Raw genomic sequence first — 23,942 nt, forward strand, 5'->3', positions numbered from 1 at the left:
TAGCATGACAACGACCCGAAACACACAGCCAGGGCAACTAAGGAGTGGCTCCGTAAGAAGCATCTCAAGGTCCTGGAGTGGCCTAGCCAGTCTCCAGACCTGAACCCAATAGAAAATCTTTGGAGGGAGCTGAAAGTCCGTATTGCCCAGCGACAGCCCCGAAACCTGAAGGATCTGGAGAAGGTCTGTATGGAGGAGTGGGCCAAAATCCCTGCTGCAGTGTGTGCAAACCTGGTCAAGAACTACAGGAAACGTATGATCTCTGTTATTGCAAACAAAGGTTTCTGTACCAAATATTAAGTTCTGCTTTTCTGATGTATCAAATACTTATGTCATGCAATAAAATGCTAATTAATTACTTCAAAATCATACAATGTGATTTTCTGGATTTTTGTTTTAGATTCTGTCTCTCACAGTTGAAGTGTACCTATGATAAAAATGACAGACCTCTACATGCTTTGTAAGTAGGAAAACCTGCAAAATCGGCAGTGTATCAAATACTTGTTCTCCCCACTGTATATGCTCTTATCTAGCCCTGTTTCTAATAAAATAAAATAAAGCCCTACAAATCTCACTACTCCCATTACCCCCACCAAAAATACCACCCAAACCCCATCCCCATCCAACCTTTCTGACCCTGTCAAACAAACTCGCCCTTTCTACATCATCCAATTCTGAGGAGAGCTTCAGGAGCATTAGAGAACTCTTCACAAGGAAGAGAGGTGAGAATGACCAGAGGTGGTGTGTGCCTGCTCTGTCTCCAAGACGCTGTGATTGGTACTTCAGTTAGAGAATCCGCTAGAGCGAATCCCAATGAAATATCTAAAAGATATATTTGAAATGGACCTCAATACTTTTTCGGAGGCCTATTTGTATCAATTTCTTGTTATTGTTGGTGACCTCAAACCCAGACCAGCCGGTGGCCATATCTGTGGCTGCGTGATAAGGACCATATATTTTAGATGGCATCCACTATATTTGATCATGAATTCATGACAAGACACAAGAAGGCTAAACTATTCACAGTGCACTTAACAACTTAAATTGTACTTTCAGAGTTGGGTTACTTATGAGGCCAGCCATTGTATTAGCCTGCTAGTAGGTCTCCATTCTAAAGGAATGGACTACATTCGTGGCCAAAAGTTTTGAGAATGACACAAATATACATTTTCACAAAGTCTGTTGCCTCAGTTTGTATGATGGCAATTTGCATATACTCCAGAATGCTATGAAGAGTGATCAGATGAATTGCAATGAATTGCGAAGTCCCTCTTTGCCAAGCAAATTAACTGAATCCCCCAAAAACATTTCCACTGCATTTCAGCCCTGCCACAAAAGGACCAGCTGACATAATGTCAGTGATTCTCTAGTTAACACAGGTGTGAGTGTTGACGAGGACAAGGCTGGAGATCACTCTGTCATGCTGATTGAGTTCGAATAACAGACTGGAAGCTTCAAAAGGAGGGTGCTGCTTGGAATCATTGTTCTTCCTCTGTCAACCATGGTTACCTGCACTGAAACACGTGCCGTCATCATTGCTTTGCACAAAAAGGGCTTCACAGGCAAGGATATTGCTGCCAGTAAGATTGCACCTAAATCAACCATTTATCATATCATCAACAACTTCAAGGAGAGAGGTTCAATTGTTTTGAAGAAAGCTTCAGGGCGCCCAAGAAAGTCCAGCAAGCGCCAGGACCATCTCCTAAAGTTGATTCAGCTGCGGGATCGGGGCACCACCAGTACAGAGCTTGCTCAGGAATGGCAGCAGGCAGGTGTGAGTGCATCTGCATGCACAGTGAGGCGAAGACTTTTGGAGGATGGCCTGGTGTCAAGAAGGGCAGCAAAGAAGCCACTTCTCTCCAGGAAAAACATCAGGGACAGACTGATATTCTGCAAAAGGTACAAGGATTGGACTGCTGAGGACTGGGGTAAAGTCATGTTCTCTGATTTTATTTATTTTATTTTTATTTCACCTTTATTTAACCAGGTAGGCAAATTGAGAACACGTTCTCATTTACAATTGCGACCTGGCCAAGATAAAGCAAAGCAGTTCGACACATACAACAACACATAGTTGCACATGGAGTAAAACAAACATACAGTCAATAATACAGTGAAAAATAAGTCTATATACAATGTGAGCAAGTGAGGTGAGATAAGGGAGGTGAAGGCAAACAAAATATATATATAAATAAATAAAAATATAAAAAAGGCCATGGTGGCGAAGTAAATACAATATAGCAAGTAAAAACACTGGAATGGTTGGTTTGCAGTGGAAGAATGTGCAAAGTAGAGATAGAAATAATGGGGTGCAAAGGAGCAAAATAAATAAATAAATACAGTGAATCCCCTTTCCGATTGTTTGGGGCATCCGGAAGAAAGCTTGTCCGGAGAAGACAAGGTGAGCACAAACATCAGTCCTGTGTCATGCCAACAGTAAAGCATCCTGAGACCATTCATGTGTGGGGTTGCTTCTCAGCCAAGGGAGTGGGCTCACTCACAATTTTGCCTAAGAACACAGTCATGAACAAAGAATGGTACCAACACATCCTCCGAGAGCAACTTCTCCCAAACATCCAGGAACAGTTTGGTGATGAACAATGCCTTTCCAGCATGATGGAGCACCTTGCCATAAGGCAAAAGTGATAACTAAGTGGCTTGGGGAACAAAACATCGATATTTTGGGTCCATGGCCAGGAAACTCCCCAGACCTTAATCCCATTGAGAACGTGTGGTCAATCCTCAAGAGGCAGGTGGACAAACAAAACCCCACAAATTCTGACAAACTCCAAGCATTGATTATGCAAGAATGGGCTGCCATCAGTCAGGATGTGGCCCAGAAGTTAATTGACAGCATGCCAGGGTGGCTTGCAGAGGTCTTGAAAAAGAAGGGTCGACACTGCAAATATTGACTCTTTGCATCAACTTCATGTAATTGTCAATAAAAGCCTTTGACACTAATGAAATGCTTGTAATTATACTTCACTATTCCATAGTAACATCTGACAAAAATATCTAAAGACACTGAAGCAGCAAACTTTGTGAAAATTCACATTTGTGTCATTCTCAAAACGTTTGGCCACGACTGTACAGTCTCTACACAAGCCCACTGTATGTATGCCTACTCTTACCATTCCGAATATGCCATGAGATCATTTGTTGTGAGAAAATGTAATCAGTCTCTATTAGTATTTGTTTATACGTGTCTACACAAGCCCATTCAATATAGCCTAGCCTACTCATTGTTCTTCATAATTGTAACATACGTTATGTAGGCCTGCTGTTACCATTCTAAATGCACCATGAGATCATGTGTTGTTTAAGTGATAATGCCCTCGAAGCTGTTGTTTGGAGGATATACTGTATTGGCACGAGTGTTGTTGTTGGCAAACCGTGCCAACATCAAATCAAAATCAATTAAAATGTTATTGATCATATACACATTTAGCAGATGTTATTGAGGGTGTAGCGAAATGCTTGTGTTTTAGCTCCAACAGTGCAGTAGTATCTGAAAAAAAAAAAAAAACACACAAATCTAAAATTAAAGAATGTAATTAAGAAATATATAAATATTAGGTCGAGCAATTTTGGAGTGCCATTGATTAAAATACAATAGAGTAGAATAGAATACAGTGTATACGTGAAATTAGTAAAGCAGTATGTAAACATTATTAAAGTGACCAGTGATTCCCTGTCTATGTATATAGGGCAGCAGCCTCTAAGGTGCAGGGTTGAGTAACCGGGTGGTAGCTGGCTAGTGATGGCTATTTAACAGTCTGATGAGCTGGTTTTCAGTATCTCGGTCCCAGCTTTGATGCACCTGTACTGACCTCGTCTTCTGGATGGTAGCGGGGTGAACAGGCCATGGCTCGGGTGGTTGATGTCCTTGATTATCTTTTTGGCCTTCCTGTGACATCGGGTCCTCTAGGTATCCTGGAAGGCAGGCAGTGTGGCTCGGGTGGTTGATGTGTTGGGCAGACCACACCACCCTCTGGAGAGCCCTGCGGTTATGGGCGGTGCAGTTGCCATACCAGGCGGTTATACAGCCTGACAGGATGCTCTCATTTGTGCATCTGTAAAAGTTTGTGAGGGTCCTAGGGATCAAGCCAAATTTCTATTGCTGTTGTGCCTTCTTCAGCACACTGTCTGTGTGGGTGGAACATTTCAGATTGTCAGTGATGTGTATGACACTGTGGTCCCGTCAAAGTGGATAGGGGCGTGCTCCCTCTGCTGTTTCCTGAAGTCCACGATCAGCTCCTTCGTTTTGTTGACGTTGAGGGAGAGGCTATTTTCTTGGCACCACTCCGCCAGGGCCCTCACCTCCTCCCAGTAGGCTGTCTCATCATTGCTGGTAACCAGGCCTACCACTGGTGTGTCCTCTGCAAATTTGATGATTGAGTTGGAGGTGTGCATGGCCACGCAGTCATGGGTGAACAGGGAGTACAGGAGGGGGCTGAGCACACACCCTTGTGGGGCACCTATGTTGAGGATCAGCGAAGTTGAGGTGTTGTTTCCAACCTTCACCACCTGGGCCCGTCAGGAAGTCCAGGAACCAGTTGCACAGGGCAGGGTTCAGACCCAGGGCCCCGAGCTTAATGATGAGCTTGGAGGGTGCTATGGTGTTGAATGCTGAGCTGTAGTCAGTGAACAGCATTCTTAGATAGGTATTCATCTTGTCCAGATGGGATACGGCAGTGTGCATCGTCTGTGGATCTATTGGGGCAGTATGCAAATTTAAGTGTGTCTAGGATGTCAGGTAAGGTAGAGGTGATAAGATCCTTAAATAGTCTCTCAAAGCACTTCATGATGACGGAAGTGAGTGCTACGGGGCGATAGTCATTTAGTACCTTTGCTTTCTTGGGTACAGGAACAGTGGTGGACATATTTAAGCAAGTGGGGACAGCAGACTGGGATAGGGAGAGATTGAATATGTCCGTAAAAACTCCAGCCAGCTGGTCTGCACATGCTCTGAGGACGCGGCTAGGGATGCCGTCTGGGCCGGCAGCCTTGCGAGGGTTAACATGCTTAAATTGTCTTACGTCGGCCACGGAGAACAAAAGCCCACTGTCCTTGGGAGTGGGCCGCGTCGGTGGCACTGTGTCATCCTCAAAGCGAGTGAAGAAGGTGTTTAGCTTGTCCGGGAGCAAGATGTCAGTGTCCCCAAAGTGGCTGCCACGTACTTCTTGTGTCTGAGCCGTTGAATTGCGATTCCACTTTGTCTCTGTACTGACGTTTTGCCTGTTTGATTGCCTCATAATGTTTGTATTCAACCATATTCCCAGTCACCTTGCCATGGTTAAATCTGGTGGTTCACGCTTTCAGTTTTGTGCGAATGCTGTCATCTATCCACGGTTTCTGGTTTGGGTAGGTTTTAATAGTCACAGTGGGAACAACATCCCCTATACATTTCCTGATGCACTCAGTCATCGTGTCCGTGTATACGTCAATGTTATTGTCAGAGGCTACCCGGAACATATCCCAGATCAAAACAATCTTGAGACATGTATTCCAATTGGTCAGACCAGCGTTGAATAGACCTTAGCACGGGTACTTCCTGTTTGAGTTGCGGCCTATCATTTTCTCTAGGAAATCTCAGTAGTCCCAGACCACATAGACAAGTCCCAGAGATGCCTATAGACAGCTGTCGGTGGAGTTTCTTTGAACAGCCCCTACCCATCACAGCTGTTACCCTCTCAAACTTGTCAATGGCTTCTCCTGTCAGTGCTCACTATCTGTAGATCGACGGGTGGTGGTGGACTGAACCCCTAGATAACGTTATAGATCGAAAACTCAGCTCACACAGAACTGGTTGGGGTATTCTTTCAGACACACCTCTTTCACATCACACAGAATCCCTATATAACGTTATAAATCTTAGGTTTTCACATCCACAACCTGTGCTCAATAACACCTGGTGCTATTACTAGTATTTTTTATTAAACGTTTATTTAACTAGGCAAGTCAGTTAACTTCTCTAGGATACGTGAGACGGTAGCGTCCCACCTCTTCAACAGCCAGTGAAGCTGCTGGGCGCCAAATTCAAATACAGAAATACTCATTATAAAAATTCAGAAAACAAAACATATTTTACATGGGTTTAAAGATTAACTTCTTGTGAATCCAACAACGGTGTCAGATTTAAAAAATGCTTTACGGCGAAAGCATACCTTACGATTATTTGAGAACATAGCCCAGCAGACAAATCATTACAAACAGTAACCAGCCAAGTAGAAGAGTTACACAAGTCAGAAATAGAGATAAAACTAATCCCTTACCTTTGATGATCTTCATATGGTTGCACTCAGCAGACATTCATTTACTCAATAAATGTTCCTTTTGTTCGATAAAGTCTCTTTATATCCAAAAACCTCAGTTTTGTTCGCGTGTTTTTTTCAGTAATCCACAGGCTCAAACGCAGTCAAACAATCCAAATTCTATGCGTAAAGTTCATAGAAACATGTCAAACGATGTTTATATTCAATCCTCAGGTTGTTTTTAGCCTAAATAATCGATAATATTTCAACCGGACAATAACGTCGTCAATATAAAAGGTAAACAAGAAAGGCACTCTCTCGGTTGCGCGCATGAAAAAGCTCTGTGACACTTTAGGGTCCACTCATTCAGACTGCTCTTACTTCCTCATTTTTCAGAATACAAGCCTGAAACAATTTCTAAAGACTGTTGACATCTAGTGGAAGGCATAGGAACTGCAATTTGAGTCCTAAGTCAATGGATACTGTAATGGCATTGAATAGAAAACTACAAAACCAAAAAAGAAACTACTTCCTGAATGGATTTTTCTCAGGTTTTCGCCTGCCAAATCAGTTCTGTTATACTCACAGACACTATTTTAACATTTTTGGAAACTTTTGAGTGTTTCCTATCCAAATCTACCAGTTATATGCATATCATATCTTCTGGGCCCGAGTAGCAGGCAGTTTAATTTGGGCATGCTTTTCATCCAAAAATCCCAATGCTGCCCCCTACCCTAGAGAAGTTAAGAACAAATTATTATTTACAATGACGGCCTACCCCGGTTAAACCCTAACCCCGGACGACGCTGGGCCAATTGTGAGCCGCACTGTGGGACTCTCAATCATGGCCGGTTGTGATACAGCCTAGAATCGAACCAGGGTCTGTAGTGACGCCTCTAGAACTGTGATGCAGTGCCTTAGACTGCTACGCCACTCGGGAGCCCAGAGTAGTACTAGTAGTCCCAGACTACGATTGGCGGTTGTGGAATGAACCCCTAGCTAACGTTATATATCGTAACTTATTATCCAAACACACTCAGTAGTCCCAGACCACAGTGGTCCCAGACCACATAGACAATTCCTAGAAATGCCTATAGACAGCTGTCGGTGGGGCTTACCCATCTCAGCCCTTACCCATCTCAGTAGTCCCAGACTGCTTTAGCCTCCCAGAGACTATGATACCTTTCTAGTAGTCCCAGACTACAGTGGTCCCAGACCAAAGAGACGTCATTTCATTTTTATGTTTAATTTATTTTCTAATAATTTTCATACAAATTCATTTAAATTGACATACTGAAATCAGTTGCCGTGTCCCTCAATTGTTCGTGGATTATGTGTCTCCTCCTGGGCAGCTCACAGTAAGGGTCTGGTCTGGGCGGGCCTCGTCGTCTTTTGCTCAGATGGGAATTTCCCTCATGCTACATAAAATGGGCCACCGGTTTTCCTCGCAGACCCTCACTGGAAAGCTCCACAGGCACCAAACTGTTGTGGAAATTACCACCAGGGACACCTGGAGTCAATATTAAATTAATCATTCTTTATTATCAGCATGCTGAAGAAGGTTCCAACAAACCATAGTACACGTCGGTTGGGAGCTCTGCCGGGGCAGTCCCGTTAGTTATCTTATATACTGTTTACACAGACAAGTTAGAATTGCATTATTCATTATTCATCATCATTAACATGTGGTTCCTTCCGACCAATACCTCAAGAGGCTTCTTCTCTCTAAGCTGAGACCTTGAAACTGAGACACCCCTTTTGGTTCTCAATGCAATGTTCTGGGTGTACTGCCAAATTGCTTATACTGATAGTGAGGATTCCTCCCAGGCACGATCAATCAGTCACTTGCATGAACCAAGTCTAATCGGTTATTAGAAAAGCACAAACATAACATTTTCCCTCACAAGTGAATACAGTAATCTGTAAAAAGTGACTATTGCAGTTATGGATTATTTACAATTGTTTGTTTGCTTGTATAAATGCTACTGTGAATCCACACCATTCAAATACTGATTTATCATACAGTTCTAGTATGTACTATATATAATGTGAGACCATGGTTGAGGACTAGGATAAGAGGGGAGGCTAGGGGGCTTCGTATCTTTGTAAGACATGTACATTAGAACCTAAAGACTGTTGTTTTTCTTCCTTCCAGGGAAGATCCTGTTCAGGAGAAGCCATATCAGGGATGTGGCCATGAAGCGCCTGAGGCCTATCAACGAGTACTGCAGGGTGAGTAGGCTCTGACTGAGACCACTGCTCAGCTGGTGGGGCAATTCAGGGGTATTACATCTTCCACACTCACTCGTTATGGAAGACACAACAGTACGACCCAAACGTCAACCCCTAAAACCTCCCATGGGGATGTAGCCTGGAGAGGAACCTAAATCTCAGGTATTAGGACATTAGCACTGTGGTAGATAGAGCTTCAGACTAGAGCGAGGGGTTTGCATTCATGATCCTGCTGACCGGTTTACCTCACTGATAGCATGGCAGTCAGCGTGAGACTGTTTTGGATTCCATACACCCTCACATCTAGTTCCACTGACCTGTTATAGCCATTCTGTTTCTCTATACAAAGACCAATGCACTAGCAATGTTAAAAACATGCATATCTTATATGTTTATCATTACCTACTGGGAAATATACGATAACAAAATCAGTCATCCTCGAAAATATGATATTTTCTTCAGGAATTAGACATTGCGGAAACTGAAGGCAGTCTGGAACATGGCTGACAGAGAAAATAATTCCATCTGGAAAACAAAGCAGCATAGTTGCAGAGTCTGTGTTTAGCTCTTTAGTGGAAAAGCAAGAAGAGAAGTGGGGAATCCATCTCTGTCGCAGGCCGTTGGGATGCTGTGGTATCTCTGTGCTATGTCTCCATCGGGGCAGTGGTTTGAGGAGCCCTGAGCTAGCCCCTGTCAGCTACATCACCAGGCCCGCCCACTAAATCAAATCAAATCAAACATTATTTGTCACATGCGCCGAATAAAACAAGTGTAGGCCTTACCGTGAAATGCTTACTTACAAGCCCTTAACCACTAGGCACTCACCGGTTGAATCAGCATTGTTTCCACATCATATTAATGAAATTATGTTGAACCAACGTGGAATAGACGTTGAATTGACGTCGGTGCCCAGTGGGCCGTGTTTACTTTTAAAGGGCTTCCCAATAAACCAGAACTGCCTTTTTATGTTGCCTGGGGAATTTTTGAAAGGTGGTTCCATCTCAGTCATGCTCTTAAAAACCAACTTATTCCCTGGCATGTTGCCAGAGAACCTTTGTTTATGAAGCCAGGTCACTGGTGAGAGAGATGGGGTACATATGGGAGGGGAGGCCTAGGGGTTAGGATACCTCAGGGGGTCGTTTTGGGATACCGGTGCAACAAAGGTCACAGCTTTAAGTACTGTAAAACAAGGGGGGAAACTAAGGTCCTAGAGTTGATGTGTTGTGGGTGTGTTTAGGTTTATGTGAATTGTTTTAGACTAAGTTTGCACCACTTCTATGGGATTACATAGAACTTCCTCAGTCTGGTATGTAGTCACGTTTGTTGTTGTTGTGAGTTCCATAGAGGACTTTGATATACTGATTTAGTAGCATTCTCAATACAAATGAACACATTAAAGACACAGAAAAAGTTCAATACAACTGCTCTCCTCTTTGTCAGAGAGGGCTTAACAAAGTCATCTGGTTACAGCGTTGAATAATTCAATGTTTAGATCTACGGCCACCTATGATAGATAGTCTCTTTGTTGACTGTGTTGGTGGCTTGCCCTTAAAGACCCAATGCAGCTGTTTTTATCACAATATCAAAACATTTTTGGGTAACAATTAATTACCTTACAGTTCTTATTTCCATAAAGAATTGTCAAAAATAAACAAAAATAGCTTCTTAGCAAAGAGCATTTTCTCAAGCAAAAATGTAGCTAGGACTGTCTGGGAGTGGTATGAGTAACATGCTGACCACACCTCTCATGTCACGTGCGTGAGCGTTGCAAAATACATTTACACATACATACATGTTATTCAATCATTGCATCCACACAGCTCGCACGTGCCAAAGAGCGTCTGCGCTGTCAAGCGCAAAAATAGAAGTCAGTTCTATTTGTGACGCTGAACGCGGTGCAAGTCCTGCCTCTCCCATCCCCGCATTGGTTTATAGAAGCAGATACGCACGTGCCATGTCCTCATTGGTTATACCCACATGGGTGATTGAAAGATGAACAGAGGTCGGTCGGCTGTCGTGGTAATCGCCATATAAAGTCCAAAGAAGAAAAAGCCTGGAAGGAGGAGAGATGACTAGAAACGATTCGGTTGACTGTTTTATGTGTGGATTAATTGTCGGTGTAGAGGATCATTTCCAGTAAAATAACAACTCAACATTTATATCCCAGGACAAATTAGCTAGCAACAGAAAGTTAGCTAAATAGGACAAATTAGCTAGCAACTGCAAGCTAGCTAGCTAAATTGCCATAAATATGTAATGCTTTTGGACCTGTCCCCAAATTAATATAATTGGTTCAGAGTTTGTTTTGATATTTCAACCTGCGAGTCATTATCGCGTTTGGTGTGGGGGGACAAAATCTATTTGCGCATGATGGCGCACGCGCGCGTCCGGTCTGGGCATGGTGTGAGGGCCCTAATTGGACTAACCTAATGGGAGGAATATGTAACCTGAAAACTAGCTGTTATTAGCAGCGATGTTTGAAACTTACTTTGTTATTGTTCTATTAACTTACAGTAAATTAATATATAGTATTCATTCTTTATATCTGTGTCCATATTGTCCATGAGTTTATAGTAGATAGACCATATGTTTCAAGGGAAAATAGCCTAATACATTTGTTTAAAGCATCTAATCAGCAATGACATTATTTTCAATTAACTCTGCAACTCTTTCAACTATTGACTTTTTTCAGAACTGACACCAGTTTGAGGTCAAAACATTGACAACAAATCCATATTGACATAGTAAAATAAATAAATATGTGTAAAAAAATATAAAGGATATTTCATGCTGAAACCTTCATATTAAACACCAATGGTATTCACTGTTTTTAAATTTTTTATTCACCTTTATTTAACCAGGTAAGCTAGTTGAGAACAAGTTCTCATTTACAACTGCGACCTGGACAAGATAAAACAACAACACAGAGTTACACATGGAATAAACAAGCGTACAGTCAATAACACAATAGAAAAAAAAGAAAGTCTATATACAGTGAATGTTGATTGTTTATATTTAGGATGTTTTTACAGCTTTGTCTTTCTATTATTCATTTTGAAATCATCTTATTTAATATATTTTACATGTGATAAGGCCACGGAGAAGGCCAGAGATAGTTACAGACGCCTGTAATAATCTGAAGTTCCCAAATGGGCCACTAGATATCTTGTGATAGATTACATAAAATACCAACATTCTGGTAGTTTACTGGTAAAGTTTGAAAGTTTCCAGTACCCCGTCTTTGCAACCCTACCACTGGGTGAGTGGCTTTAATGGGGGAAGGGGGGGTCGGATCAAAGGTCTGTGGTTCTGTCCAGTCTGGCTGGCTGGTTTGGACAGAGGGGGGTTGGAGGGGCTCCCCTTTGTCTTGGTCCTGGTCAGGCTGACAGAATGAAAAATGGAACTTACTTTATATACTGAACAAAATGTAAAGTGTTGGGTCCATGTTTCATGAGCTGAAATAAAAGATGCCAGAAATTTTCCAAACCCGCAAGACCCTTATTTCTCTCAAATGTTGTGCTCAAATATTGTGCACAAACAGGTGTGGCATATCAAGAAGCTGATTAAACAACATGATCATTACACAGGTGCACCTTGTGCTGGGGACAATAAAAGGCCACTCTAAAATGTGCAATTTAGTCACAGAACACAATGCCATAGATATCTCACGTTTTGAGGGAGTGTGCAATTGGCATGCTGACAGCAGAAATTACCACCAGAGCTGTTACCAAAGAATTGAATGTTTATTTCTCTACCATAACCAATGTCGTTTTAGAGAATTTGGCAGTACATCCAACCAACCTCACAACGGCAGACCATGTGTAACCACGCTATCCCAGAACCTCCACATCTGGCTTCTTCACCTGCGGGATCTTCTGAGACCAGCTACCCGGACAGTTGTTGAAACTGTGGGTTTGCACAACTGAGGAATTTTTGCACAAACTGTCAGAAACCTTCTCAGGGAAGCTCACCTGCATGCTCATCGTCCTCACCAGGGTCTTGATCTGACAGCAGTTCTGCGTTGTAACCGACTTCAGTGTGCAAAAGCTCACCTTCGATGTCCACTGGCACGCTGAAGTGTGCTCTTCACGGATTAATTCTGGGTTCAAATGTACCGGGCAGATTGCAGACAGCGTGTATGGCGTCGTGTAGGCGAGCGGTTTGCTGATGTCAACATTGAGAACAAAGTGCCTCGTTGTGGCGGTGGAGTTATGGTATGGGAAGGCATAAGCTACGGACAACGAACACAATTGTATTTTATCAATGGCAATTTGAATTAATAGAGATGCTGTGACGAGATCCTGAGGCTCATTGTCGTGCCATTCATCTTCCGCCATCATCTCATGTTTCAGCATAATAATGCACGGCCCCAAGGATCTGTAGACAATTCCTGGAAGCTGAAACTGTCCAAGTTCTTCCATGGCCTGCATACTCACCAGACATATCTCCCATTGAGCATGTTTGGGATGCTCTGGATCTTCATGTATGAACGCATGTTCCAGTTCCCACCAATTTCCAGCAACTTCACACAGCATTGAAGAGAGGGACAACATTCCACAGGCCACAATCAACAGCCTGATCAACTCTATGTGAAGGAGATGTGTCACGCTAAGTGAGGCAAACGCTGATCCACGCCCCTACCTTTTTTAAGGTACCTGTGACCAACAGATGCATATCTGTATACCCAGTCATGTGAAATCCATAGATTAGGGCCTAATGAATTTTCAATTGACTGATTTCCTTATTGACTGTAACTCAGCAAAAACCTTTGAAATTGTTGCATGATGCATTTATGTTTTTGTTCAGTGTAGTTGCTTTCATGTTTGGCTCAGAGGATCACCATTTCCACCTTTCTGTCAAAATGCTGAGTGAGTCCTAAACCTGAACTTGACTCGCATGGAATGACCTTTGCTGGAGTTTCTGCTATTGGAGAGGAGACGTTGATTCTTGGAGGATATAGGTTTTCACTCCAGTTTTGCCCTTTTACCATTGTTTCTCAATCTTCAGAATTGCCATTGTTTGGAAAGGGTGGGCTACAGAATGCTGGTGTATGCTGTTTAAGAAAGGGAAAAGGGGATACCTAGTCAGTTGTACAACTGAATGCTTTCAACTGAAATGTGTCTTCCGCATTTAACCCAACCCCTCTGAATCAGAGAGGCTACCTTAAATCGACATCCACGTCTCGGCGCCTGGGGAACAGTGGGTTAACTGCCTTGCTCAGGGGCAGAACGACATATTTTTATCTTGTCAGCTCGGGGATTTGATCCAGCAACCTTTCAGTTACTGGCCAAACGCTCTAAACACTAGGCTACCTGCCACCCCTTTAATCTACTTGTATATACAGTACATGTAATTTATGTGTATTCTCTCCTCACCTTCACTGTTTTCTGTTTGACTTGCACACATGCACTCAACGCCACACACACACACACACACACACACACACACACACACTTACGCGCACACACACACAATTAGGTTAATGCTGCCTGCTGTAAAGAGCACCAATAAAGTCAATTTGCTGTAATGTGCCTTCCGGCTCCCAGTCTCTGGGGAGAATACTAATGACCTGCCAGGTCACAGGCAGAGTGAAGGGGTGAGAAATACAGGGGGAGTATGTTCTTCCTAACCCCAGACACAGTGTACCAGATTCAGTCAGCAGGACCAGGGGATGGGGGGGCTCCTCTGGAGGTCAACACTTAAAACATTTATCATCTGACTCTTAGCTGACTCCAGAGAATCATTTAGATTTTTCTCCCATAAAAAAGGCATTTGAATCTTTGTAATTGACCACTGGACAGTCACACATGTGCGTATGCACGCGCACACACGCACGCCCTCTTACCCCGACGCTAATGGAGAACAGGGTTTCAGCTAAGCCTATGGCAATCCTCCCACACTTTTAGCATGGGCAGTCTGTTGGCACGGCTTCCCATACGGTGAGTCCAAAAGGGCTAGGTGCCACACTGGACAAGGGCACCTTGAACTCTGGCTAGCCTGTATTTTATGATACGGGCCAGCCATATCATAATTCAGGCTGTGGTGGAGCGAGAGAGAGCTGCCCCTCTCTGGGTGGACAGTACTGAGGCACTTAGCCTTATTAAATGCAGACGTACGCTGGGTCTGAGGCTGAGATGGATAGCTTTGAGGAATGCCTCATGGCAGCGAGGAGTGTGCTGCATGCTTGCCTCTCTGCACACAGTGATAATAAGGGCTGTTTTGTTGGAGAGACCCACCAGCTGGTTCTAGGCGTTGGATCACTGAGGTGCTGAGGCCTTTGAGGCTGAGAAAGAGAGAGCGATATCTCAGGCCAGTTAGCCTTTCATCTCCTGAGGAATTGCCCTGTTGGCCCTGTCAGCCTGCATGTCTCCCCCACCACGAGATTATCCACAGAGCCGTGGTCAGACCCACAGCCCTGCGGGCCCCCACAGGGAGAAAGGATCAATGATGTTAGATTAGAAACAGGAAATATAATAGAGTGGACTAGGCTCCATTTAGGTACAGTAGATACTTTTTCTATGTTGGTGTGGTTGGGTAGTAATGCCTGCTGTATGTTGTTTTGCCTACGCAAGAGGACATGGTATGTGAATGTAGCACCTGAACTATAGCTGTCATTCACTTTGCTGTGTCATTATTTGTCGTATAGTAGTTCCCCTGGGAAACAGGCTACGTATTTCCTAGTGAACACCACTACTCCCAATACCAATACAACTGATATAAATACAATAGCAGCATTTGAGTTTATTTCCAAAATACTATATCCACAAATATTTCATGTTTTTTCATCGGAAATTATTGCTTATGGGTAAGTTCATGTGTGTGTAAAATATTACTGTGCTCAGATGTATATAAAAATGTCATTTTTTTGCACAATGCTATATCCATTGTTTAGCTGGAATGGAATGTTCGTATCCTGTATATTTCACTGTGATATGTAGTTGTGTCACCTGGCTATCTTAAGATGAATGCACTTATGTATTTCTCCCTTGTAGTGAATATTCAGGGAGAAAAGGTTGTAGATTCACACGCAGAGCACAGCAGATGTTTAGTAAGCCTTCGCAGGAATCATGGTCACAGGCAGACAATACCGCACAAACAGAAAGAACTGAACTAAATAGGGAGCTGATGAGACCAGGTGAGAAATGAACAAAAATGAAAGACAGGGCTACATTCCAGAACAAGGTTGGCTAAGAAAAGAAAAGCAGAACCTTACAGCCCTGGATAAGAGCATCTGGTAAATGTCAAATGTAAGTTCAGATGTCATTAAAACTTGTTTTTCAACCACTCCACAAATGTCTTATAGTATTGGCAAGTCGGTTAGGACATCTACTTTCTGCATGACACAAGTAATTTTTCCAACAATTGTTTAGACAGATTATTTCACTTACAACTCACTGTAACACAATTCCAGTGGGTCAGAAGTGTACATACACTAAGTTGACTGTGCCTTTAAACAGCCTGGAAAATTCCAGAAAATTATGTCATGGCTTTAGAAGCTTCTGATAGGCTAACTGACATCATTTGAGTCAATTGGAGGTGTACCTGTGGATGTATTTCAAGGCCTACCTTCAAAATCAGTACATCTGCTTGACATGGGAAAAGCAAAATAAATCAGCCAAGACCTCAGAAAAAAGAATTGTAGACCTCCACAAGTCTGGTTCATCCTTGGGAGCAATTTCTAAATGCCTGAATGTACCACGTTCATCTGTACAAACAATAGTATGCAAGTATAAACACCATGGGACCACGCAGCCGCCATACCGCTCAGGAAGGAGACGCGTTCTGTCTCCTAGAGATGAACGTACTTTGGTGCAAGAAGTGCAAATGAATCCCAGAACAGCAGCAAAGGACCCTGTGAAGATGCTGGAGGAAATGGGTACAAAAGTATCCATATCCACAGTAAAACGAGTCCTATATCGACATAACCTGAAAGGCTGCTCAGCAAGGAAGAAACCACTGCTTCAAAACCGCCATAAAAAAAAACAGACTACGGTTTGCAGTGAGGCGGATATGTAGCGTTTAGCAAAAAAACATAAACATGAAATAAAACCAAGTGATAGATTTTAAACAAATACATGTCTGTCATTGAACAACCCCATGCCATGATTAGATAGTGAAAAAACATACAATTTCTTATTTTCTTTAATCAATAAAAGCAAATTTACCAACAATTCGGAAAATGGATATACTGCAGAGCGTTTTGCAATGAAACTCTTCATTTGGTTCTGATTAACATTTGAACCTTTGTGTGTTTCTGTGTTTATGCGCAGGCTCTGATTCAGCTGCCCGTGTACATATCCCAGTGTGAGGAGGTTCGTGTGTTCTTCGAGACTCGTCCTGAAGACCTCAACCCACCTAAAGAGTAAGCTACACATCACACCATTCGTCACCTTCTTGTCAAAGGAACACACTGTCACACAGTCTGACAAGCAGCACAAATACATATAAGTGATGCACATTCAAACATTCACGCGTGTACTGGGCCAACAACAAACACTACAAATGAAGAAAGAGAAGCATAATGCTGTGTGCAGGCTTTGTTTCATGAACTAGCAGAAAGGACCTCCTCCTGAACACCATGTCATTTTATGTTGAAACAAGCCAACCCATCAGTAATAGGTTATAATAGAGTGTAATGACTATGATGTCATGCTCCCTCTGGTATTGCTGTGGTGGTGGGGGGAGCGGCTGGTTTGCCCTGAGTGAGAGCTACATAACATGTAGCCTAGCGGAGCAGTGTATGAGAGAACTGCTGAGGCAGCATGAACTCTTGTAAATCTCACTCGACACATTAGTGTCATAGTCCGCCTGACAGTTACAACGTGCCAACACAAGTCATAAAGTCACCGCGCCATTTCCCCCCATCACGTATGTGTTGTTGAGCTACCAGACGCCTGGAGGGCAGGAGGGGTTACTAGTGGTTACAGGTGACTGCTTTTGACTGCACTGGGCTTTTAAGCTATTGCTTGCCCAGTGATGGCTGGTGAATTGTATCAAACCTGATGCTTTTCAGATTATATTTTTCTTCCTTCACTATTTGAAAAGTCCCCGCATTTTTCTTACGAGTTTTTCTGCTATAGCAAACAGCTTCCCATCTTTGTGTACTTCAACCCGAATTTGACATGCTCAGCTACAGTCACCTAGCCACATAGCTAGGTCTATGTGTTCTATTTATTTATGCAGAGAGGTGTTCGACTCACACATCCCAAAACTACTTCAGGGTGTATGGGAGTAATGTTACAATTTTATCTAGGCTGTCCAATCTTAACCAGACACTTTTCTGCGCTAGTTTGTCGTTTAGCTTCTTTTTTTTGCTGTGCGCCGTTTGACGCACAAGTCAATAGAATGTGACTGAACATCAACAATATAATTCTGCACCGTCAATCAGTGATTTTGCACAAGGATGCTTATCATTCCTCAGAGTTTGTTGGCCATCGCCATTATTGCAGTCATGAGTACCTTGGTCGAAATCCAAGATGGCTGCCTGGTGCCTGATACAATATGCATGGTGTGTTCAGTAACTGCGGAGGAGATGAATCTCTGTGGAAGGAGAAGAATACAAGGCCTGTCACTGTTCTGGCCACTATGAATGGCTGCTGTCAGGTCACCTCCTTAGACAGACAGATGGAGGAGAGCTAGTTCCCTCTGGCCGTTGCCAAGGACACATACCTTATTAGCTACCTCTCAGACAGACAAACCCTAAGCATCTGCTACTAGGGACGGGGGAGGGGAGGATGGAGGGTCGGAGGGAGAGGCAGATGAATATAGAAAAGACCTTGGTTTGTCTTTATTAAAATCGGATTACAGCTCTCTAATGCAGACTGTGTTCAGCTGGGCTGACATCGCGTCACCAGCCCCTCTCTCTTGGGTCGCTATACAGCCCTGTATAAATCTACCAGAGTAAGGCGGGATGTCACTGTCTGTCCATTGGCGAGATTGAAGTAGCAGGCATGAGAGAGTAGTGGAGAGAGGGAGCGGTAGAGGAGGGGAGATATAAAAGACAGGCAAGGAGAGGTAGAAGGGAGGAGAGGAGTAGAGAGGTATAAGGAAGATGTAGAAGAGAAGAGAGGATGAGCCCTCGTATTGCTAGCTCGTCATTGGTTAGGACCTCTTGTGGTCTGGCACCTGGTAGTGGAATGGGCTTGCTCTAGGTTATAATGCTCCATATAGAACACAGTCCTCCCATCCCCCCACTGATGTATTGGTCCTCCTATTCAATGTATCCTTGACCATGATTGACTCATCCATGGTCCAATGCAACCTCATTTAGCGTGAGGGGGAGGGCTGATTTGATCTTATGGAAAACTCTTGTAATGTACTTACGGAATACAGAATACTGGACAGTGCGTTGCCTTTCTGACCCTGTTCTGACTCCAGTCTGCCACTAGCTGTCTGCTTCCCTTTGATAAGTCAGGCTAGTGGTGGAACTGTGGCTGTCTTGGCTGGAGACTCTTTTGACAGTACGCTAATAGTCAAACTAATGGCTGGAGATGTATTACATTTAAGTAATGTAGCAGATGCTCTGTGGCTAGCACAATAACAGAGTTGCCAGGCGAACATTGCATTATGTGATTGAGAGTGAATTTTATTCAGGAGGAAAATAGGATGGACAGTTGTGTGTGAGAGAGAGTGTAGAAAGAATAGATAGTCAGGCTGAATTAGCCACCTCAGTCTCCCTGGGCATCTGGACATTGAATCGGCTACCGCATATGAGAATGGATAGAGGATTGCAGTCCAAATGGATAAAGCAGATACAGTATCATGTTCTCATTCAGCCCAGTATCAGAAACTCACTAACAACCATATCCCTTCTCATCTGGAGCAAAGGTCAACACATCTGTAGATATGTAATGGATCTTAGAGAGTTTAGTTTCACTCATCTAGACTAGAGCCTGCATGACTAGCAGAACAAATGTATAACGGCGATTTGAATGTGATTGAATCGTGATCAAATGATTTATTTCAAAGTGAGTCCCAAAACATGCCTGAATGAAATAAATATAATCAGTGTGGTTATTCACAGGGTTAACATTTTATATTTTTAGAGTTTTCAGAAACATATATCCGTTGTTACGTAGGTGGAAATATTTTCTAAGTGTTTCTAAGTAATAAAACGTTCCAAATTCCTTTACTGACTCACTCTGTCCAAGTTATATATTTCCTCTTACTTGATTCTAATGATTTTTTTCTCTCTTTACAGGGAACCCATTGGAAAGAAGAAGCCAGGTAAGGAAGTTCTGTATTACATTTTGGTATAAGTTATTATTGTTTGTGGTATTACGTTTATGTGGGCAATATCATCTGGATGAGCACTGAAGTGAAATAGATTAGGATTAACATATCCTGCACCAGTATTTAAGAGTCCAGCCATAGTACAGTCGTGGCCAAAAGTTTTGAGAATGACACAAATATTAATTTTCACAAAGTCTGCTGCCTCAGTGTCTTTAGATAGTTTTGTCAGATGTTACTATGGAATACTATAATTACAAGCATTTCATACGTGTCAAAGGCTTTTATTGACAATTACATGAAGTTGATGCAAAGAGTCAATATTTGCAGTGTTGACCCTTCTTTTTCAAGACCTCTGCAATCCGCCCTGGCATGCTGTCAATTAACTTCTGGGCCACATCCTGACTGATGGCAGCCCATTCTTGCATAATCAATGCTTGGAGTTTGTCAGAATTTGTGGGGTTTTGTTTGTCCACCTGCCTCTTGAGGATTGACCACAAGTTCTCAATGGGATTAAGGTCTGGGGAGTTTCCTGGCCATGGACCCAAAATATCGATGTTTTGTTCCCCGAGCCACTTAGTTATCACTTTTGCCATATGGCAAGGTGCTCCATCATGCTGGAAAAGGCATTGTTCATCACCAAATTGTTCCTGGATGGTTGGGAGAAGTTGCTCTCGGAGGATGTGTTGGTACCATTCTTCATTCATGGCTGTGTTCTTAGGCAAAATTGTGAGTGAGCACACTCCCTTGGCTGAGAAGCAACCCCACACATGAATGGTCTCAGGATGCTTTACTGTTGGCATGACACAGGACTGATGTTAGCGCTCACCTTGTCTTCTCCGGACAAGCTTTTTTCCGGATGCCCCAAACAGTCGGAAATGGGATTCATTAGAGAAAATGACTTTACCCCAGTCCTCAGCAGTTCAATCCCTGTACCTTTTGCAGAATATCAGTCTGTCCCTGATGTTTTTCCTGAAGAGAAGTGGCTTCTTTGCTGCCCTTCCACCAGGTCATCTTCCAAATGTCTTCTCCTCACTGTGCGTGCAGATGCACTCACACCTGCCTGCTGCCATTCCTGAGCAAGCTCTGTACTGGTGGTGCCCCGATCCCGCAGCTGAATCAATTTTAAGAGACGGTCCTGGCGATTGCTGGACTTTCTTGGGCGCCCTGAAGCCTTCTTCACAACAATTGAACCTCTCTCCTTGAAGTTCTTGATGATCCGATAAATGGTTGATTTAGGTGCAATCTTACTGGCAGCAATATCCTTGCCAGTGAAGCCCTTTTTGTGCAAAGCAATGATGACGGCACGTGTTTCCTTGCAAGTAAACATTGTTGACAGAGGAAGAACAATGATTCCAAGCAGCACCCTCCTTTTGAAGCTTCCAGTCTGTTATTCGTACTCAATCAGAATGACAGAGTGATCTCCAGCCTTGTCCTCGTCAACATTCACACCTGTGTTAACGAGAGAATCACTGACATGTCAGCTGGTCCTTTTGTGGCAGGGCTGAAATGCAGTGGAAATGTTTTGGGGGGATTTAGTTCATTTGCATGGCAAAGAGGGACTTTGCACTTAATTGCAATTCATCTGATCACTCTTCAAAACATTCTGGAGTATATGCAAATTGCCATCATACAAACTGAGGCAGCAGACTTTGTGAAAATTAGTATTTGTTTCATTCTCAAAACTTTTGTCCACGACTGTATAACTCAGAGGTCCTATTGCCTTTGGCAGAGAAAAACCCTGTGTGGTGTTTGCATCCATCTGACTACATTTCTCAATGGGGATTTGAGCGCCCTCTAGCTGTATTGTTGCATACTCTCCATTATTTTCACTCTAGATTGCTATATAAAAGATGTAAGACTGTAAGTCTATCATTATTACATGTATTTGAAGTTAGATACACACCACTACTTCTACATAGTGTTTTGTTTCAGAGTTTTGCCTCTTCTTTTTTCATCTAACCAACCCATATATTTTCCATCCATGTTCAATTTCAATTTCCTTCATTTTCCTCCATCAGGGATTGTGGAGAGAGCGACTACTTTCCTAAAGAGAGGTAGTAACAGACTCATGCTTGGCCATACTTTGTGTGTGTGACACGTGGGTTGCTAGCCCTCCGTTAGGGGCCCTTGGCTGTTTGGCCTTTTAGCTGGGACGTGGCTCTGAGGTGAGCCTAGGCAGTGCGGGGTAGAGTGGGGGAAGGGATAGCCTTGTATGTGATTCAGCCAACGCATCGGTCTCTATATCAAGCTAAAGCAAATACAGGTCTGGGACCAGGCTAGGGATAGGTGGGGTCGAGAGGGCAGGGTGGGGCAAGCTTGGTGCTCACTCTGTGTGATGTGCATGGCGGTGTGTTATGTCAAGAGGGCACCAGATGGTGTGTGTCTGACCGTACACCCCGCCCAACTCCCTTGCTCCTGTGCTGAAATCAACCCTGTCTTGGTTGTGGGAAATAATCGTCACCTTGATAGATGTGCATGCTGTGCCACAACAACAACAACACCATACTCATTCTGTGTCGTTGGCTCTTGGGGTATCAGACGTGACAGTTTTCATAATCTATAATATCTCGTTTAAGAGACTTGATGCAGGATGGTATAAATACAAGGCTCCATCTCTGGACAATTATGCATTTAGAGGATATTATGAGTGCATCACACTCTGCATCCCCGGAGGTAGCTCTGGTTGTCATCCCATCAAGGGCACATTACAGAGCAGGCCCTCTTGTTGTTCTAACCTACAGCATTGTGGTAGTCTAGGTGTTGGGGTGTCCTGGTGGCGGGTCATCTCTGTATCTCTGTGGCAGCCACGCGGTTGATTAGCATAACCCTCCTTCCTATCCTGTTGTCTCTCATAACATCTCCCTCTCCCTCCCTCTGCTCTCTGACCACCATTTTCTTCTTCCGTGTCGAAAACCATGCCTGCTTCCTCTTCATCTGCTCTCTGCGGTGTGGTGTGGCTGGTAGAGAGGTCAGATTTACAGTACCAGTCAAAAGTTTGGACACACCTACTGATTCCAGGGTTTTTCTTTATTTTGACTATTTTCTTCATTGTAGAATAATAGTAAAGACATCAAAACTATGAAATAACACATATGGAATCATGTAGTAACCAAACAAGTGTTAAACAAATCAATATATTTTATATTATTCAAAATAGCCACCATTTGCCTTGATGACAAGTTTGCACACTCTTGGCATTCTTTCAACCAGCTTCATGATGTAGTCACCTGGAATGCATTTCAATAAACAGGTGTGCTTCGTTAAGTTAATTTGTGCATTTCTTTCCTTAACGCGTTGAGCCAATCAGTTGTGTTGTGACAAGGTAGGGGTGATATACAGAAGATGGCTCTATTTGGTAAAAGACCAAGTCCATATTATGGCAAGAACAGCTCAAATAAGCAAAGAGAAATGACAGTCCATCATTACTTTAAGACATGAAGGTCAGTCAATCCAAGAACTTTGAAAGTTTCTTCAAGTGCAGTCACAAAAACCATCAAGAGCTATGATGAATCTGGCTCTCATGAGGACCGCCACAGGAAAGTAAGACCCAGAGTTACCTCTGCTGCAGAGGATACGTTCATTAGATTTAACTACACCTCAGATTGCAGCCCAAATAATTGCTTCACAGAGTTCAAGTAATAGACATCTCAAGATCAACTGTGTGAATCTCAACATCGACTGTGTGAATCAGGCCTTCATGGTCGAATTGCTGCAAAGAAACTACTGCTAAAGGACACCAATAAGAAGAAGAGCCTTGCTTGGGCCAAGAAACACGAGCAATGGACATTAGACCAGTGGAAATTTGTCCTTTGATCTGATGAGTCAAAATTAGATTTTTGGTTCCAACCGCCATGTCTTTGTGAGATGCAGAGTAGGTGAACGGATTAACTCCGCATGTGTGGTTCCCACCGTGAAGCATGGAGGAGGAGGTGTGATGGTGTGGGGGTGCTTTGCTGGTGACACTGTCAGTGATTTCTTTACAATTCAAGGCACACTTAACCAGCATGGCTACCACAACATTCTGCAGCAATACACCATCCCATCTGGTTTGTGCTTAGTGGGACTATCATTTGTTTTTCAGCAGGACAATGACCCAAAACACACCTCCAGGCTGTGTAAGGGCTATTTGACCAAGAAGGAGAGTGATGGAGTGCTGCATCAGATGCATCAGCCTCCACAATCACCCGACCTCAACCCAATTGAGATGGTTTGGGATGAGTTGGA

The 23,942-nt window shown here is 43.3% G+C and overlaps 1 protein-coding gene across 4 annotated transcripts in view; it reads left to right on the forward strand.

Annotated features, from left to right (window-relative positions):
• Positions 1-23,942, forward strand: part of LOC139583947 (SH3 and PX domain-containing protein 2B-like) — an 86,618-nt gene that overhangs the window by 39,972 nt on the left and 22,704 nt on the right. For 2 of the 4 annotated variants that reach the window (XM_071415426.1, XM_071415435.1), the window contains exons 4-7: positions 8,410-8,486; positions 16,757-16,848; positions 19,687-19,712; positions 21,737-21,772. In XM_071415426.1, the coding sequence (XP_071271527.1) occupies positions 8,410-8,486; positions 16,757-16,848; positions 19,687-19,712; positions 21,737-21,772 (231 nt within the window). The remainder of the gene's footprint in view (positions 1-8,409; positions 8,487-16,756; positions 16,849-19,686; positions 19,713-21,736; positions 21,773-23,942) is intronic. The other 2 variants (XM_071415427.1, XM_071415445.1) reach the window with 1 other exon arrangement.

The sequence above is a fragment of the Salvelinus alpinus genome, chromosome 1 (assembly GCF_045679555.1).
Source record: "Salvelinus alpinus chromosome 1, SLU_Salpinus.1, whole genome shotgun sequence".
NCBI lineage: Eukaryota > Metazoa > Chordata > Actinopteri > Salmoniformes > Salmonidae > Salvelinus > Salvelinus alpinus.